Source organism: Heterocephalus glaber, unplaced genomic scaffold (genome assembly GCF_053883595.1).
Source record: "Heterocephalus glaber isolate CG9 unplaced genomic scaffold, H.glaber_assembly_v1.0 deba00001442, whole genome shotgun sequence".
NCBI classification, from domain to species: Eukaryota; Metazoa; Chordata; class Mammalia; order Rodentia; family Bathyergidae; genus Heterocephalus; species Heterocephalus glaber.
The window spans coordinates 35,133,064-35,151,815 of NW_028258296.1; the positions used below are offsets into that span (position 1 = coordinate 35,133,064).

At 35.1% G+C, this 18,752-nt stretch overlaps 1 protein-coding gene across 4 annotated transcripts in view; it reads left to right on the forward strand.

Moving 5' to 3' along the window:
• Agl (amylo-alpha-1,6-glucosidase and 4-alpha-glucanotransferase) overlaps window positions 1-18,752 on the forward strand; it is a 101,805-nt gene that overhangs the window by 62,977 nt on the left and 20,076 nt on the right. For all 4 annotated transcript variants that reach the window (XM_004869110.4, XM_004869113.4, XM_004869111.4 and 1 more), the window contains exons 28-31: window positions 14,483-14,618; window positions 15,876-15,988; window positions 16,906-17,117; window positions 18,620-18,717. In XM_004869110.4, coding sequence (XP_004869167.1) covers window positions 14,483-14,618; window positions 15,876-15,988; window positions 16,906-17,117; window positions 18,620-18,717 — 559 coding nt within the window. The remainder of the gene's footprint in view (window positions 1-14,482; window positions 14,619-15,875; window positions 15,989-16,905; window positions 17,118-18,619; window positions 18,718-18,752) is intronic.

An 18,752-nucleotide genomic window follows, 5' to 3' on the forward strand; every position in this document is an offset into this window, starting at 1 on the left:
AGTTTGCTGTGTATTTAGTTTGGTAAACACATATACAGATGTGTAAAACATATATTGTCTAATGTGCGTGTAGCTTTTTTACCTTTGTAATTTAAAAGCATTTAGAGATTCATGAAAGTTTCAAAAATAATGTATAGAATTCCATGAACCCTTCACCCAGCTTCCTGAAACAGGAATATCTTAAATAATTGAAGTATAATACCAAAATCAGAAAATTGACATTAGTATGATACTATTGATGAGATTATAAACTTTATTCAGTTTCCACCAGTTTTTACATTAATCCATCTGCGTCTGGATAGGTGACTTCTGTGTGTAGCTCTGTACAATCTGACCCATGTGTAGCTTTAGATAATCTCTATTGCAGTCAAGATACAGAAACAGTCCGTCACCACAAAGATATTTGTGTGCCCCTTTATATCACAGCTTCCCATTCTGCCCCCAACCCTCGTCTCTGGTAGCTTCTAATCTGTTTTGCTTCTCTATAATTTTGTCACTGAGAATATTATAAAAATTGAATCATATAATATGTAATTTTCTTTTGAGTTTTTTTTTCCACTAAGCATAATGCCCTTGAGATTTGTCCAAGCTATTACTTGTATCTGTAGTTGATTACTTTTTATTGGTGAATAATATTCACTTTTAGGAATATGTCAAAATTATTTAACCATTCATCAACTGAAGGACTTTTGGGTAGTTTCCATGTTTTGATGAATGTAAAATGAATGTTTTTTAATGTAGAGTTTTCCATTTATAGGTTTTTGTTTCTCAGAGATAAATGTCCAAGAACATGTAACAGTCCTACAATAAGTACATATTTTATGAGAAATACCAAACTATTTTCCAGAGTGGTTATGCCATTTTACAATCCTGTGAGCAAACTGGAGCAATCTGGTTTCTCCACAACTAACATATCACACTAATTCTTAGCTATTCTGATGGTTGTTCAGACCACTATACATTATGGCTTTTATTTGCATTTCTTTAATGCTAAACATCTTTTCATATGCTTATTTGCCATCTATTTTCCCTCTTTGCTGAAATATATTTGTCTTTTGTCCATTTTCAAATTGGATTACCAGAAGTTTTTAATTACTGAGGATTATTTTAATAATGTTAGAAATTTTGGTAATAAAAATTTGCCAGTTTAGCCATTTGGAAATGTACAATTTACTGGCTTTAAGTATATTCACATTGTTATGCAGCCATCTCTATTCAGCTCCAGAATTTATTTACCATCCCAAACGGAAACTACCCAGGAAACAATAAATCCTCATTATAGCTTTCTCTGGCTCTTGGAAATTACTGTTCTAATTTTTGTCCCATGATTTTGATTATCCAGGTATATCAGTTCAATATCTATTGCTATAACAAAATACCCAAGGCTGGATACTTTGTAAAGAAAAACTGAGTTATTTATTTAGCTGACAGTTTTAGAGGCTGAAATTCTAAGATCAGTCATCCCTGTTGGCTTGACCTGTGACCAGAGCCCCCTTGGCTACATCACACCACGGCAAATGGCCTAATGGTAGGAACACATGTAATTGAGAGATGATATAGCAAGAAAGGAAACCAGAGAGATTCAGGGGTCACTCACTGTTTTATAACCACCCATTGTTGTGGAAACTAACTTATTACTTCATGAATCTCCAGTGACCAAACAACTTTTCACTAGGCCTAACCTCTTAATATTGCCATATTAGGTACCAAGCTTCCAAAACATGAAATTGGGTGGGTGAGGGAAACATACATCCAAACTGTAGCAACTGCATACCTCAAGTGAAGGGATGTTTATCCCTTGTTTCTGACATTTCATTTAACATACTGTTAGAAAGATTTAACCAGGCTATAGTATATGTCAGAATTTCATTCCTTTTTTAGCCCTAGATAAAATTCTAAAATTGAATTTATCATCATATCCATTTTTAAGTGTACAGCTCAGTAGTGTTAAGTATATTTACATTGTTGTGCAGAAGATCTCTAGAACTTTTTCATCTTATAAAGCTGAAACAATATGTTATTAAACAACAGTTTCTCCTCTTCCCTTCCTACTGCTCCAGCCCTTAGTGAACACCTTTCTACTTTTTGTTTTTATGATTTTGACTACATTAGATATTTCATATGAATAAAATCATATAGTAGTTGTCCTTCTATCCTGATCTACTTCATTTAGCCTAAATTTGTGACAGAATTTCCCCCTTTTTCAAGGCTAAATAATTTTTCATTGCTTGTATGTATACCACATTTTCTTTATCCATTCTTCTGTCAGTATATACTTGGTATACTTCCACCTTTTTGATTTTTTAATAATGCTACAGTGAACACGGCTGTGAATATATTTCTTCAAGGTCTTGCTTTTAGTTCTTTTGGATATATACCCAGAAGTGTCCTTGCTAGATCATATGGTAATTTTATTTCTAGAGTTTTGAGGAACTTCTCTGATGTTTTTCATAATGGCTACACCACTTATACTCCCACCAACAATGCACAGGTATTCTAGTTCTCTGCATCCTTTCCAACACTAGAGATTTTCTGGTGTTTTGTTTTGTTCTGTGGCCATCCTGATGAGTTTAAGATGATACCTCATTGTGCTTTTGATTTTCATTTTCCTGAAGATTAGTAATGTTGTGGCTGTTATCATGGCTTTCCTCATGCTCCCCACCCTGTGTCCTCTAGGGTGTACTTTTATCTTGCTTTTTCCTCTTTTACTCAGCTCAAGCTCACTCTGCAGGGCCAGTTTCTCTCTCACTCTTCACTTTTACGTTTTCAAATAAACTTTGCCACTGCTTTTTGAGGGGAAAAAAGATATTAGTGGTGTTGAGCATCTTTTCTTGACCACATTTATATTTCTTTAGAGAAGTTTTATGTTTGGGGGTTATAGGGTTCTTTGTATATTATAGATGCTAAACACTTTTCAGATATGGTTTGCAAATAGTTTTTTCCTACACATTCGATTGTCATTTCACTGTTATAAGAATCTTTTGATGCAGAAGTTTCTAATTTTGATGAGTCTAATTTATTTATCTGGAGTTTGGAAGTTATTAAGTCAAACTGTTTAAAAATTCTACATAGGTTCTGCCACCTGCCTCGCAAGCGCAAGGTCCCGAGTTCGATCCCCAGTACCACACCACAAAAAAATTATACATATACTTTATAGGTACAGAAGCATTTTTCTTAGCACCCAACATTTTTTGTAACTGTACGTATCAATTTATTATCAGAATAAGTTGTACTGGTGTGCTAAATAAAATCAGATAATTCAAAAATAATAATAATAATAATAATAATTTACCTGGTTTTTTGTTACCCATGCTTTTGGCCAAGTATATCATAAAGCTTTTGTCCAGTATTTTTCTCTGAAAATTATATAACTTTAGCTCTTACATTTAGATCTTTTATCCATTTTAAGTTAGTTTTTATATATGGTCTAACATCACTGTTTTGTATAAGGATTTCCAGTTTGTTCAGCACACTTTCATGGGGAAGGGGTGAACCTGTCTTTTCCTCACTGAATAGTCTTAGTACCCATATCCAAAAATAATTGATCATTTACAAGTTCCCACCTATCTATGAGGATATGTACCTAGACCCCCAATGGACATCTGAAACCCCAGATAGTGCCAAACCCTCAGACACTGTGTTTATTTTGTTTTGTTTTGTTTTAAGGTACAAGGGATTGAACACAGGGTATGGCACATGCTAAGCAAGTGTTATACTACTGAGACACATCCCCAGCCCTGACACATGCATACCTGTGATAACGTTTAACTTATAAATTAGGCACTGTAAGATATTTACAACAACTTATAATAAAAATAGAACACTTACAGCCATAAAATAAATCATATTTAAAATGTATAAATTATTTATTTCTGTAATTTCCCATTTAATATTTTTGGACCAAAGTTGACTATGGGTAACTGAAAGTGTGGAAAGTAAAACCATGAATAAAGGAGGGCTGCTCTACATATGAAGGTTTATTTCTGGGTTCTCTGTTCTATTCCATTGGTTTATATGTCTGTCTTTATGCCACAAACATTCTGTTTTGATTACTGTGGCTGTGTAGTAGTTTGGGAAACAGAAAGTATAAGTCTTGGAAGTTTGTTCTTTTTCATGATTGTTTTGGCTTTTCAGGGTCCCTGGAAGATTATATATGAATTTTAAGGTGGAGTTTTCTACTTCTGCAAAACTTCATTGCTCTTTAATACATTTTAATAATAGTTTCTTTAAAACTTGTCAGATATTTCCAAACATCTGAGTCTTTATTGCTGTGATCTATTAAGTGCCTTTTCTCATTCAAGTTGTGATTTTTTTTGTAATTCTTGCCATGACAAGTAAGTTTTCATGTTTCCTATTCCTTTGGACACTGTGTTGGCCAAAGGATCTGGTTAAATCTTTTATTTTACCAAATACATAGTCACTCTGTTTAGGTTTCACACACCTTCTTGGCCTACTTTAGTGGGCTGTACTTTCAAAGCCTGTTTAATACTTAGCAATGCTGTTCCTTCCTGCTCCACTTATGGGCTACTAGGAAGCCACTTTGAAGACCTAGGTGGTATTCCACACTGTAGTTCAATTCTCAAACATTTTTTGTGTTAATTCTTATCTATTTCACATGTGGGTTAATTAGAGTCTACTCAGAATTTCCTATGCAGCCTCAAAAGCACCCTTTTCCTTCCTTCTCTCCGGATCTTTTTCAAAATGTCCAGCTGGGATAGTGAGAGACACCTGTGTCCCTAATGGGCAAGGCATGGATGTCCAGAGTCTATACTGTCTCTGCTGATGACTTTCTAGCAGGAGAGGAGAGCCTCTCTCAAACCATCTCATCCCTCTCATTCCACTGGATGAGGGTGGCATTCTATACCTCCTACCCAGTCTTGGGTAACATCATGCCTACAGAGGAGAAGACATCACCTGGGCTACATGCTAACTGCCACACTACCCTGGGCACCTGTTATTACCAGGTTGGTAATGGAAGTTATGACTCCCTGTCTAGTCTCTATTGATATCATACCAGTGAAGGAGGAGAGTACTGCCTTAGCATCTGCTACCACCAGGTTGGAGGCAGGAGTCCAGATTTATACTTCATTTCCACTGACTTTCCAGGGAGAGAGGGCAGCCCTGGTGTTTGGCACAGGTAGGTTTCTGTCCTGTGGGGGTACACCTTTCCTGTCCTTTGGCTAGAGCATGGAGGTTTTTCTTAGAGCTGTCTCCTAGCATCTTTTGGAGGTTGCAGGTTGCTTCTCCATGGTCATATCTCGTGCAGTCTGAATGTATAGGCAATATAAAAAGAAAATCCAGAGAATTTACAATCATGATATCCTCAGACCTTGAGGTTACTAGCAGTCTGCCCTTTTTGCATTTGCAGATTTCTCTTATGCTAGTGTGTTGTATTACACACAAGGACTTTGTTGAACTTAGAGAAAAAGGAATCTTCTCCACTTGGCCGTAAAAGGGGTTGAATCTTGTGCTTGTCCATAACCAGAAGTCCACATGTAGTTTTATCAAATAGAAATTGAATAATGTGCTAGTTCTGTTTCTTTTCATTTTCACTTAGCACTGTTTCTGAGATTTTTCAACGCCATTGTTTGTAACCAGTCTTTTAACCTGCCTCATAGAATAATGTGAAGCTGTACATGTGAAATATTCAAAGATGGATACCTAGATCACTTCTGCCTCTCAGCTACCACAAACAAGATTTTGATCAGCCTTTAGGTATCTTCATAGATCTTTGTGATCACTTCCTTGGAAGACATCAGAACTACACATACCATACTCATATGTCCTTAAAGTGCTACCAGTTTTATTTTTCCATAATTACTGTACTTGTTTAAAATGCCACTAATAGGCAAAGTGGCTTTGATGTGCCCACGTGCCTGCCAACATTTGGCATTATCCACTAATGTCACAGTATAAAGTAACATGTAATTCTTTTTCATTGCAGTTCTGTTGCAATGAATTTAAGTATTTATCCACATGTTTATTATCTTCTTTTAGGAAGTTTTCTTCCTGTAAATTGTTCATGGCCTTTACGTTCTATTCATCTTTCTGTTGGAATTACTTTGTTCCTCTTTTTGATTTATAGAAGTTCCTTGTATATTCTAGAAATTTGTCCATTGTTTATTTTAGAGCTTGCACATGTCTTTTCCCAGTTTGCCACCCAGCTTAACTTAATCAGTAGTGTCCTTCACTGTGTTTTGTTTCAGAAATCCCATCCCACCCCATGTCACAAAGAAAATCTCTCAGTTACCTTTTACTAACTTTATGGGTAGTGAGTGCTGTAAGTCTGCTATTAGTTAATAGCTTTTTTAAAAAGTATAAGAGCTTGCTGAGACTGTTAAACAAAGTCTCACAAACTGGAGGGCTTAAATGACAGAAATGTATTGTTTCACAATCAGGAGACTAGAAGTTCAAAATCGAGTAGTTAGCACTTAGGCATCTCCTAAGGGTTGTGAAGGAAGGTGTATCAGTCAGTGCTTACTAGAGAAACAGATTTAATCCAAGATATATAAGAATGTATAAGATTGGCTTACAGTGGCCACCCACAGAGTCAGATGTAGAAGAATGCAAAAGGTCTGTCTGCACATTTGGAGATCCAAAGGATCCAGTGAAAGGCCTAGAGCTTACTGTAGTGTCCTTTTTAAGTCTTATAACAGGAGACTGAAGGGTCTGTGCCGCAAGGCTGAAAGCAAAGACTGGAGCACCTCCAAAGAAACAAAAGCATTACTTCCTTCTTCATTTCCTCTTTATACCATTCAGGTGACAACCTGCCCTAGAGTGGGTCTTTGATAAATCCCTGAAACCATACTCAGAACTGTGCTGATCCTATTTAGTTGGATGTTTCTTACTCAAGTTGACACAATCAGTTAACTATCACAGAAAGATCTGTTCTAGTTCTCTTTCCTTTATGTAGACATCTTCATAAACACATGACATTCTCCCTTTGTCTTCACATCATCTTCCCTCTGTGCATGTGGGTCCAAATTTTCTCCTATAAGGATACCAATCAGATTGAATCAGCTACTTTAGTGCCCTCATTTTTAACTTGTAACGCCTTATTTCCAAATAAGGTCATGTTCAGATGTAGTGAGGTTGTGATTTCAATGTATGAATTTGAGAGGAGGGATTCATTCAACCCATTAAATAACAAAAATAACAGTTTTAGTTTTAGTTTTTGTTTTTTGCCCTCATCAGATTTATTTATTTTAAGACTTTATCAGGTTAATTATCATAAACACAGATTAATTGCCAGACCAACAGACCAAAAACATAACAAAACGATTATACTAAATCAAAGTACACTTTTAGATATATTGGCCATGCTGGATTACAATAACTTTTTTCTCTTTTCTATTGTCTGTCTTTTATTTTACACTTTATTTATAGAAGGTACACATTTTTTATTTTTGTAGTGCTGGGAACCTAAACCCAGAGCCTTGTACATGCTAGGCAAACACTATACCACTGACCCACATCCCCAGCCCAATTTTGCATTTTATTTATATATTAGGAAGCTTATATATCTGATTTACTTAACATTACGGTTTCAAGGTGCACCCATTTTCCTACAAATGACTCGTTTATCCTTTATGGCAGAGTAGTACTCCATTGTGTGTAGATACCACATTTTTTTACCCCATCATCTTTTGATGAACATATAGGCTGCTTCCAAGATTTAGTTATTATGAATTGTACTGCTATAAACATAGGTATACATGTATCACTGTAATATTATGTCTCTTTCAGGTAGATACCTAGAAGGGGAATGGCTGCTGTTTCTACTTCTTCATCTGAGAAATGTCTGTTCATTTTATATGCCTATTTCTAGATTGGGTCTTCAAATTTGAGGGTATGATTTTTTGGGTTCTTTATATATTCTAAATATTAGTTCTTTGAGGAACTGCTGATAAAAATTTTTTCCCACGTTGTGGGTTGTCTCTTCACTCTGTTGGTGATTTCTCTTGCTGTTCAAAAGCTTTTTTTTTTGGTACCATGGATCAAACTTGGGACCTTGTGCTTGCGAGGCAGGCAGCAGAACCACAGAGCTAAATCCCTGGCCCTCAAAAGCTTTTTGATGGGATAAGATCCCAGTTGTTGATTCTTTGTGCTAGTTGCCACGTGACTGAGGTTTTGTTGATAGTCTTTTCCTAAACCAATATATTTAAGAGTTCTGCCTAACCTATCTTCCAGCAGGTTTAGTGTTTCTATTTTAATATTTAGATCTTTGATCCATTTCAATTTTAGTTTAGTGCATGGTGAAAGATATGGATCTAGTTTTAATCTTTGCCCAGTTGAAACCTAGTACCATTTATTTTTTTCCAGTACCATTTATTTATTTATTTATTTTATCATCTTCATCATCACCATTAATCTTTTTTTCCCCCCCATTAAGTTTATTAGTACATTTTCAGTATAAAATACAGTTACATTCATCATTGGGATCTTGTACCATTACATGAGTTTCTTGGTTCTTTTTTTTACCCCTTCCCTTGCCCTCCCTTCACCCCCTCCACCCTTCCCTATTTGCAAAGGCTTTGTTTCCATTTTTTTCCTTTTCTCATATTTTTTCTTTTCCCTTTTTTCCTTTCCCCTACCCCTCCCACTTCACCTGCTCCTTTAGACCTTTACTTCCTGTTACACAATATCAATTATACATTTTTTAAATTACAATATCAAGATCTAGGAGACATTACCACAGATTTTACAGAATTTAAAAGGATATAGAAAGCATATTTCAAAAATCTGTTTTGAAATAAATTTGACAACTTCTAAGAAGTACCTTGGAAGACAAATTAATGAAACTAACTCTGGAGGAAATCTAAAATTTGAATAGCACCTATTAAAGAAAGTATATTCCTAGCTTGAAAACCTACCTATATGACAACAGCAGGCTCATATACATTTTAACTGACAAATTATATCAAACATTTAAAGCAGAAAAAAGAAGAAACCCTTCTCCCCTCATTTTAGGAACTCAACATTGTGCTAATCCTAAAACTGGATAAAGATAATAGAAGAAAAAAATATGAACATAGAGAGAAATTTGTTTAACAAAACAAACTCTTAGAAGTCAGATCTGGCAGTATGTAGAAAGTGGCTTTGTTATAGTGATGGCAGTGTTGGTTCAGCATTGGAAGATCCACCCCCAAAAGTCATCATTTTAACAGAGGAAAGGAAAAAGCCATATGACCCTGTCACTAGTTGGATGAAAAGTATTGGACTAAATTCTACAGCTGTTCATGATAAAAGCTATCAGGAGACCAGAAGTAGAATAGACCCTTCTCAACAGATTAAAGACATGTACGCCATACTTCCAGTGAGATTGCCTTATATGAATGGAGAAGATACAATGCTTTCTCCTTAAGGTGAGGAACAAGGGGAGATATATCCTTACTCTTTAAGTGTCCATTAAACTTTGAAACCTAGGCCCCACCAAAATAGTCTGGCCATAAAATGACACAATTAGGATAGTATTGGCAAGGTAGAAGCAAAATCTTTATATGTAGATGAAATGATCATCTATAGAGAAAACACTAAGAAATCTCTAGGAGCCCCTAGAACTTGTACTTGAATTTATCAGGATTAGAAAAAACAAGGTATATATAAAAATTCAGGTCTGTGTATACTTGCTATAAATGAAGAATTGAATATTGAAATTTAAAAGTTATGTAGGAGTACAATGGACCTAGAAATGTTAAAAAAAAAAAAACAGTGTTGGAAGACATTTAGTACCTAATTTTAAGACTTCTTCTAAAGCTACAGTCATCAAGGCAGTGTTGGTGTAAAGAAAGACATATTAGATCATTTGAATAAAACAGAGAATCTAGAAATAGAACCACACATATATGGTCCACTGAGTTTTGAAAGATTATTTAACATTAGCATTTTATAGAATATAAACTCAATTCAAGAGCCGAGGAAGAGATAGTGTTTTCAGCAAACGGCACTAGAACACCTGGTATCCGTATATAAAAAATTAACCTCAACCCTTTTTTTCCATACATGAAAATAACGTGAAGGGATCTATGAACCTAAATAAGAAACCCTAAAAGTATAAAACTTTTAAGAAGAAATTATAAGGGAAAATATTTATGAATTCAGGGTAGGCAAGAACTACCTAGCATACAAAAAACATGATGTATAAAAGAAAAAAAATTGATAAAGACATTCCATCAAAATTTAGAACTTTAAATGACATCGTTGAAATGAAAAGTAGTCCTTAAACAGACTATATTTACAATGGATACAAACTATGAGCAGAATATACAAAGAATTCTTAGAGCTCATTAATAGACAACCCAATTAAAATGTAGACATAAGAAGATGATAAATAGCCAGTATAGCACAAGGAATGGTGTGCAACTCTAGAATCAGAAAAATACTAATCAGTCCAATAATAAGATTGAATTATACACTCATTAGGGAGATGAAGTTAAAAGTTTTAAAAGCCTTGTCATGACTTTTTCTTTTTGTTGGATTCTCCCCCCTTTGCGTTTAATTTGTCACACCCAGTGGATTCATTCTGCTGGGTTTCCTGGGGTTGTGATCCTCATTGTCTTTTCCTAGGGTATTGTCTAAAATTTTTTGGAGTGCCAGTTTGGTATTCATGAATTTCCTGAGGTGCTCTTTGTAATGAAAGTATCTTATTTCTCCATCAACTTTGAAAGATAGTTTTGCAGGGTACATCAATCTGGGTTGGAGGCTGTTTTCCTTTAGGGCTTGAAATACATCACTCCAAGTTCTTCTTGCCTTAAGGGTTTGCATTGAGAGGTCTGCTTTGATTCTGATGGGCTTTCCTTTGTATGTGATTTGTTTCTTTTCTCTCACTGCTGTAGAATTTTGTTCTTCTGTTGGATTTCTGGTATCCTAACTATTACATGCCTTTGTGTAGATTTTTTTTTTTTGATTAAGGCTAGCTGGAGTCCTGTATGCCTCACTTATCTGTATGTCAAGTTCTTTTCTCTGCCATCACTTCTGTGAAGAGATTTTTTTATGTCATCTGCACTCTCTCCTCTTTCTTCATTGACTCCAATCAGCCTTATGTTATTCTTTGCATTGTCTAGCAGCTGCTGGATTAATTACTCATGTTCCTTTACAATTTTAAAGCAGTTTTTCTTTTCCTGGTCACTAATTGCAATTTTTCTTCTGTATCTGAAATTCTGTCCTCACATTGGTTCATTCTACTTTGCAGACTTTCGATGGAGTTTTTAATCTCTTGGAAATCTGTTTGTATCTGTTTTATGGATTCCATTTGTTTCCTATGTTGGGATTCCATCATGTTCCTCAGATCCTCTATTTTTTCATCTGTGTCCTCTCTAGATTTATTAATCATGTCTTGCACCATGAGCAAAATCTTTGCTGTTATCTGAGAAATTATTTCTGATTTCATTTTTCCCAGATTCTCTTTTGTTGCCAGTTCAGAGTGTCCAGGTGGTTGAGTATCAGAGTGTTCCGTCTCATTTCCCTTTGGGATTGCTGTAGGTAATCCGAAAGTCTGTTTTTGAGACTTGTTTATTTCCACGGGGGGAGGGAGGTACTTCTGGTGCCCACACAGCTCACCTTCTCTGACCTAGGAGCTTCGGATGGCGGCGGGGGAGCTTCCTTCCGGGTTCAGGGACTGGCTCAGCTTCTCTGCCCTAGGAGCTTGGGATGGTGGCAGAGGAGCTTCCTTCCGGGTGCTGGGACTGGCTCACCTTCTCTGCCCTAGGAACTTGGGATGGTGGTGGGGGAGCTTCCTTCTGGGTGCTGGGACTGGCTCAGCTTCTCTGCCCTAGGAGCTTGGGATGGCGGCCCAGTACCATTTATTAAAGAGGCTATCTTTCCTCCACTGAGGATGTTTGGCTCCATTATCAAAGATGAGGTAGCTGAGTATGTCTGGGGTTGTGCTCTCTTCGGCAGCACATATATTAAAATTGAGTGTGTCTGGAATTGTTTCTGAATCTTATAATCTGTTCCATTGATCCTTGGGTCTGTGTCTTTTCCAGTACCATGCTGTTTTTATCACAGTAGCTTTGTAGTATAGTTTCAAGTTGGGGATTGTGATACCCCCTACCTTGTCTTTGTTGCCTAGAATTTCTTTTCCTATTCTAGGTCTCTTCTGGTTCCAAATGAATTTTTAGATTGTTTTCTGTAGTTGTAACAGCTTTAGTTTTGAGAGGTATTCATATATTGTGTTGGCATTAGAAATTGATTCGGGCCTTTGTGTGTGGTTTTTGTTTTTTAGTTTTTAGGTTATTTTGCAGTAGTGGGGTTGAACCAAGGACCTTGTATTAGGCAAGTGCTCTGCCACTGAGCTTCATCCCTGTCCCTTTTTTATTTTCAGACAGGATCTCTCTAAATGGTCTAGACTGGCAGGTGTGGTGGTGCATGCCTGTAATCTGATCACTCAGGAGTCTGAGGCTAGAGGATTGCTGGAAGTTCAAGACCAGCCTGGACTACACAGAGAGATCCTGTCTCAAAAACAAAATTTAAGCTGTCTAGACTGGCTTTGAAGTTGGGATCCTCCTACCACAGCTGTTAAGGAGTTGGGATTATAGGCATTGAATACTGTACCCAGCTAATTCATTCCATTTTGAAAGCAGTTTTAGAAATGTTTTGTGACTTATAAAATATTTATATTTTTGTTTATGAATTTATTCCACTTGTGTGTATCTAACGTAAAAAATAATCTAAAATCCACAAAATTCATACTACAAAAAAATGTTGATCATAAGATTGCTTATAACTACATAAGAGAACAACCCTTACATCTAGCAGGAAGTGTTTAATATTGACCAGAATGAAAAACTTCTGTAGTGACTACAAATTATGCATATGACTATAAATACTGTGTGTATCAAATACACAAAATAAAATAATATATAAATAATATTTATGGAAATATTACTGTGTGAAAGACTATAAGGAAGTGTGTAAGCTATTTCTTGTAATAGGATTGTGGACTTTTTATGCTCTTTTTATTAGTATAATGACTTTTTTTGGGGGGGGGATACCAGGGATCAAACTCAGGACCTTGTGCTTGCAAGGCAGGCAGTGAAACCACTGAGCTAAATCCCCAGCCCTGTAATGACATTTTAATACACAAAGTAGTAAGTTTTTTTGAAGTGATCTATTCAAGCCATTGTAGGTAACTCATGATCTCATTGGCAAATATTAATGTAGACTTGTGAAATTCTTGCTTGTATGTTCTAAATTATATTTCATGTAGTAATCAAAAGTTGTTAATTTATTATTTATGGTTGTAACATACATATATTAACCCAAGTTATCTGGCAGCAATCACTGATACATGTTATTCTCACTAAAAGAAGTCAATAGAAATAGATTTTATATTTAAAAACTTTTTGTGACATCTCTGAATTATTTTAATTTTTTAACTGAAATATTTCAACTTATAGGATGTAATATAAATTTTACTTTTGAGCCTAGTACTGAAATTAAACAGGTATTAATATTTGACTATGTTTTCTTCACATATTTTCATTTTAGTTTGAAAAAGACTATATAAAATTTATCAAAAGCTTCATTTTTTTTTTCCTTTTCTAGAATTAATGACTATCGTATAATAAGGCTTACTCTTTAGGGGGTGAGGGGACAGGGTCTTACTATGTATTTCAGGATGGACTTGAACTCACTGTGTAGTCCAGGCTGGCCTCAAACTCATGGTCATCCTCCTGCCTCAGCCTCCCAAGTACTGGGATTACAGGTGTCCACCACCACACCTGGCCAGGCTTACTATTTGCATGTTGTTTTTATACTTTATGTGCATAAGCGTTTTAGTGTATAAAAATTACATGTAGTATATTATGTAGTATTTACTCCGTGTACTACTGCATAATATATATTGTGCATAAACTATTGTATATATATTTTTAATCTACATAAATACATATTAGACATAGCCATAAAGGCAGGCATAGTTAAATAGGGCCAAGGATTTAGCTCAGTGGTCCTGCTGCCTGCCTTGCAAGTGCAAGGTCCCGAGTTCAATCCCTGGTACCAAAAAAAAGTTTTTTTAATAAAAAATAAAAATAAAAGATTCCTTATTATACATATCCTTTTACAACTTGTTGAATCATTTTGTCTTGGTAGTGCATCGATTTTGACACATGCAAATCCATGTGAGAGTTGTATATTATATGAGTTTCCCAGTGTATAGACAGCAATGTTCATTCACTACTGAGCTATTATTTTTTCCTAATATAAACAGTGTTACAATGAATATTCTTATACACATCTCCATGTGGACATAGGTAAGAGTTTCTTTAGAGTTTATGTAAAGATAAATGAAATTAGTATATGGTTGAATATACACATCTTCAACTCATACAGTATTATTACCAAATTGATCTTCAGAGTAGTTGTCCTGGTTTATTATGTCCTTTTACACTTCTGTAAATGTTTTAAATGAAATATTTACTTTTATATACTATATATGTTATAAAACATTTTATTTTATAAATGTTTTATTTTACTTTTTTAGGTTTTAATATAACTGCAGGGATTGATGAAGAAACAGGGTTTGTTTATGGCGGAAATCGCTTCAATTGTGGCACATGGATGGATAAAATGGGAGAAAGTGATAGAGCTAGAAACAGAGGAATTCCAGCCACTCCAAGGTAGTTTAATAGTTTAATTATACCCTTTAAATTTATCACATTCATGTTAAAGAAAACTCATACCTGTGGAATCTTTTACTCTATTAACCATGAATTCTTTATATTAAATCAATCATAATCTGCTTTTCTCCTTCTCTTCCACTTCCTTTTCCATTTATTCCCTCCACTTCCCTTTGTAAAAACACACATTCCTGGGCTGGGGATTTAGCTCAATGGTTTTACTGCCTGCCTCACAACTGCAAGGTCCCGAGTCGATCTCTGGTACCAAAAACAAAAAAAAACAAAAAAAAACACATATTCCTCTTGGTATCAATCATCAAGCAAAGCTGTCTGTTCTCTTCTGGAAGTTCTCATGGTTTGAGTCTCTCCAAGCCCCTCAAAGGAGAGTTGTATGATTCCTCATCCCAATGATTAAGACATGTTCTTACACTGAATTCATTTCAGTGTAAACATTTCATTATGCCTGTCTTTTGTAAACTGTTGTTCTGTTTTTTGCAAAATCTTTTCTTGAACTTTTTCTCCCTAATTTTTATCATTTATCCCAGAATTTGTCATTTAGGAGTTTTTCTTTTTATAATTTCAGAAGCTATCAGCAAATACCTTCTGATGCTATATTAATCTAAGAAGCTATTTTCCTATTCAAAATTGTATCTTCACTTAGAGTTATTCAAAAACCAGTTAATAGTTGCTATAAGACTTGGAGTGTAGCTCAGTGGAACAGCACTTATCTAACATGTGTGAGGCCTTGGGATTGATCCATAGAACATCAAAACAAAAAAAGTTGCTGTATTTATATACTTTGAAAATTCTTCTAAAAACCTGTTTAGATTTTGTATTTTTATTTTCCTTAAAAATGAGCTTCTAAAAATGTTAGGAAAATAAACAGTAGCAAAACAGTAATAAATGAGATTGCTTATAAGGTATACTGCGTATTCCTTACAAGTTAAAGATTTTCTGGTGGTAGTTGTTTGTACAATTCATGTTATAATATTCATTATTCAGTGCCCTTTTGTTTGTGTGTGTATGTGGTACTAGGAATTTAACCCAGGGCCTTTGCACTGAGCTATACCCCTTCATTTTAAGATAAGGTCTCCCTCCCTAAGTTGCCTAGCTAGGCTGGCATCCAATTTGTGCTCTTCCTCCCTCAGCCACCTGAGCTTCTGGGATTACAGGCACCACCAAGCCCAATCAGAATGACTTTTTAAATAATGCTTAAATGAGTCCAGTTCATAAAATAAAATTTATTTTTAATTTTAGAGATGGGTCTGCTGTGGAAATTGTAGGCCTTTGTAAATCTGCTGTTCGCTGGTTGCTGGAATTATCAAAAAAACATATTTTCCCTTATCATGAAGTTAGAATAAAAAGGCATGGTAAGCTATTTGTTTGGTTGTTTACAAAGAAATTTCTAATGTACTCTCTGTATTCTTAACCTATGTAATCAGCATATGATTGTGTCAACTAATATTAGAAAACTTTAAATTTTAAGAGGAAAAGAAAAATAATTTACTAGCATAGAAATGGTAACAGACCTGGTTACTAACCATATTTTTATATTTAAACTGAGATAAAAATGCCATAGTTATAACCTTATTGTGCTCGTTTTTCCTCAGTATTACTGTAAGTTGAGTTTCTATGATTTTTTTCTTTTAGATAAGATTCCCTTTGTAGCTCAGGCTGGCTGTGAACTCACAGCAGTCCTCCTGCCTCAGCCTCCTGAGTGCTAGGATTACAGGTGTGTACCACCATGCCCAGTTTTTTCCACGAATAATTTTTAAATTTTTAGATCTTTTTCTAGAAGAGTATTGTCCAATGGAAATATTTGCGCTTCATACATAATTTTAAATTTTCTAGCACTCACATTTGAAAAAAGTAAAAAGAAACAGGTGAAATTAATTATAAGACATTTTATTTAAATCAGTATTTTATTGAACAATACAAAATATTGTTAAACATGTAAGCAATATAAAATTATTCTGAAGAGCCAGGGATTTAGCTCAGTGGCACTGTGGCTGTCTCACAAATACAAGGTCCTGAGTTCAATCCCCAGTACCAAAAAGAAAAAAATTATTCTGGATTCATTTACATTCCATGAGGGAGGTACTACGTCTTCAAAATCCAGTGAATATTTTTCACTTTTAGCAATCCCAATTCAGACTAGCCACATTTTCAAAAAGTGGAAAATGTATTTAGTAGATAAAAATAAGTAAACTAAATATGCCTTTAGCTATAACTAAATGTTTAAATTGCTTTGAATGTCTAAATTGCCATCTCTTTTATCATTTTTCAGGGAAGGTTGTAGCAGTCTCATATGATGAATGGAACAGGAAAATACAAGACAATTTTGAAAAGCTGTTTCATGTTTCAGAAGACCCTTCAGATCCAAATGAGAAGCATCCGAATTTAGTTCACAAACGGGGCATATACAAAGATAGTTACGGAGCTTCAAGTCCTTGGTGTGACTACCAGCTCAGGCCTAACTTTACCATAGCAATGGTTGTGGTAAGAGATTTGTTACTTTCAAAGTCCATAAAATTTTACCTATTTTTTTCAAATTCATCTAACTATAAAGAGATATTGCATACGAATTTTGTATAGTCTTCTCTAATAAGGTATACATATCATCTTTAACCAGTACCATTCAGTATCAAGAAATAGAAAATGAATGATGATTAATGAAGTGCTTCCTGATGTTTTTTCACATTATAGTATATGTAGAAAATGACATTTATACAGCATGCTGGACCAACTGAATTAGATTGCTTGTGCCAGATCTCATTACTGCAGTTAGCCACTACCACCCCAGCTGCCCAGAAAGCTGAGGGCAACTGTATCTCCAGACGCCTGTGCTGCATACAACTAGTGCCTTGAGAGATGAAGTGGAAAGCTCTATAAACTAGTGAACTATGAGTAGCTTAAATTCACTTTTGTGTTCTTTGTTGTATTGCTCTAATTAGTTCGTCCAGCCAAGAATTCTAAATTCTCCTTTTTAAGTCTCCACTTAGCCTAACAATAAACTATAAAAGCAGTAAAATAAACATTTGTATTAGTCCATGCCTGTCTAGCTGTTTCCACTTTGTCAAAAGATTACTAAACATGTGGGAAAATAGCCTAGTGGTAGAGAGCTTGTTTGCCTGGCATGTTACAATGCCCTGGGATTGATCCCTAGCACCAAAAAAAAAAAATTACTAAAAATAGTGTTATAAATCATAGTACAATGGAAAACCCAAAGGCACATGAAAGTAACTTTGGCTCAGTGTGCCTTTGATTTCATTTAACCATTAAAATTAATGCAGACTAGGGCTGGGGATTTAGCTCAGTGGTTCCTCCACCTGCCCGACAAACGCAAGGACCTGAGTTCGATCCCTGGTACCAAAAAAAAAAAATTAATGCAGACTGGAGCTGGGGATGTAGCTCAGTGGCACTGCACTTGCCTGGCAAGCACAAAGTCCTGAGTTCGATTCCTGGTACCCAAAATAAATTAATTAATTTAATTAAATTAATGCAGACTTTTGGTGAACCATTAAAATGAATGCCAACTCCTCTCCTCCATAAGTAACTATTCATGCTATTGAAATGCAGGTCTGTAGTATTTGATTATGGCCCCAAAAGAAAAAAGAAAAAAAAAAAACAGAAAAACAGTCTCAGATATACCTAAAATACTTATAAATCTTCTAAAGAATGAATTAAATGTTTTAAGTGAGTTCTACCTTCATTATAGCCATGGCAGTATTTTTTTTTTTAGATCTGTTATATGACTTTAAATGACATAAGGAAATAAAACACCTTTACATGCTTTCTCAACTTCTAAGACTAGGAAGAGTGCTTTCAAGTCAGCCTTATACATTTAGATTTCATTAGGCATTTGCTCTCAAATTCTGGCCCATGTTGTGTTTTTTAGATAATTTTCATTGTTTTCCAAGTTTGTGATTAATTTGTGTGGATGGGAATTAATTCTTCCATGATTTTTAAAAGTTTGTATATTTGTTTTTGACATTTATTAGGCACCTGAGCTCTTTACTGCAGAAAAAGCATGGAAAGCTTTGGAGATTGCAGAAAAAAAATTGCTGGGTCCCCTAGGCATGAAAACCTTAGATCCAGAGTAAGTTGGAATATAGTATAAGAATATTATTGATA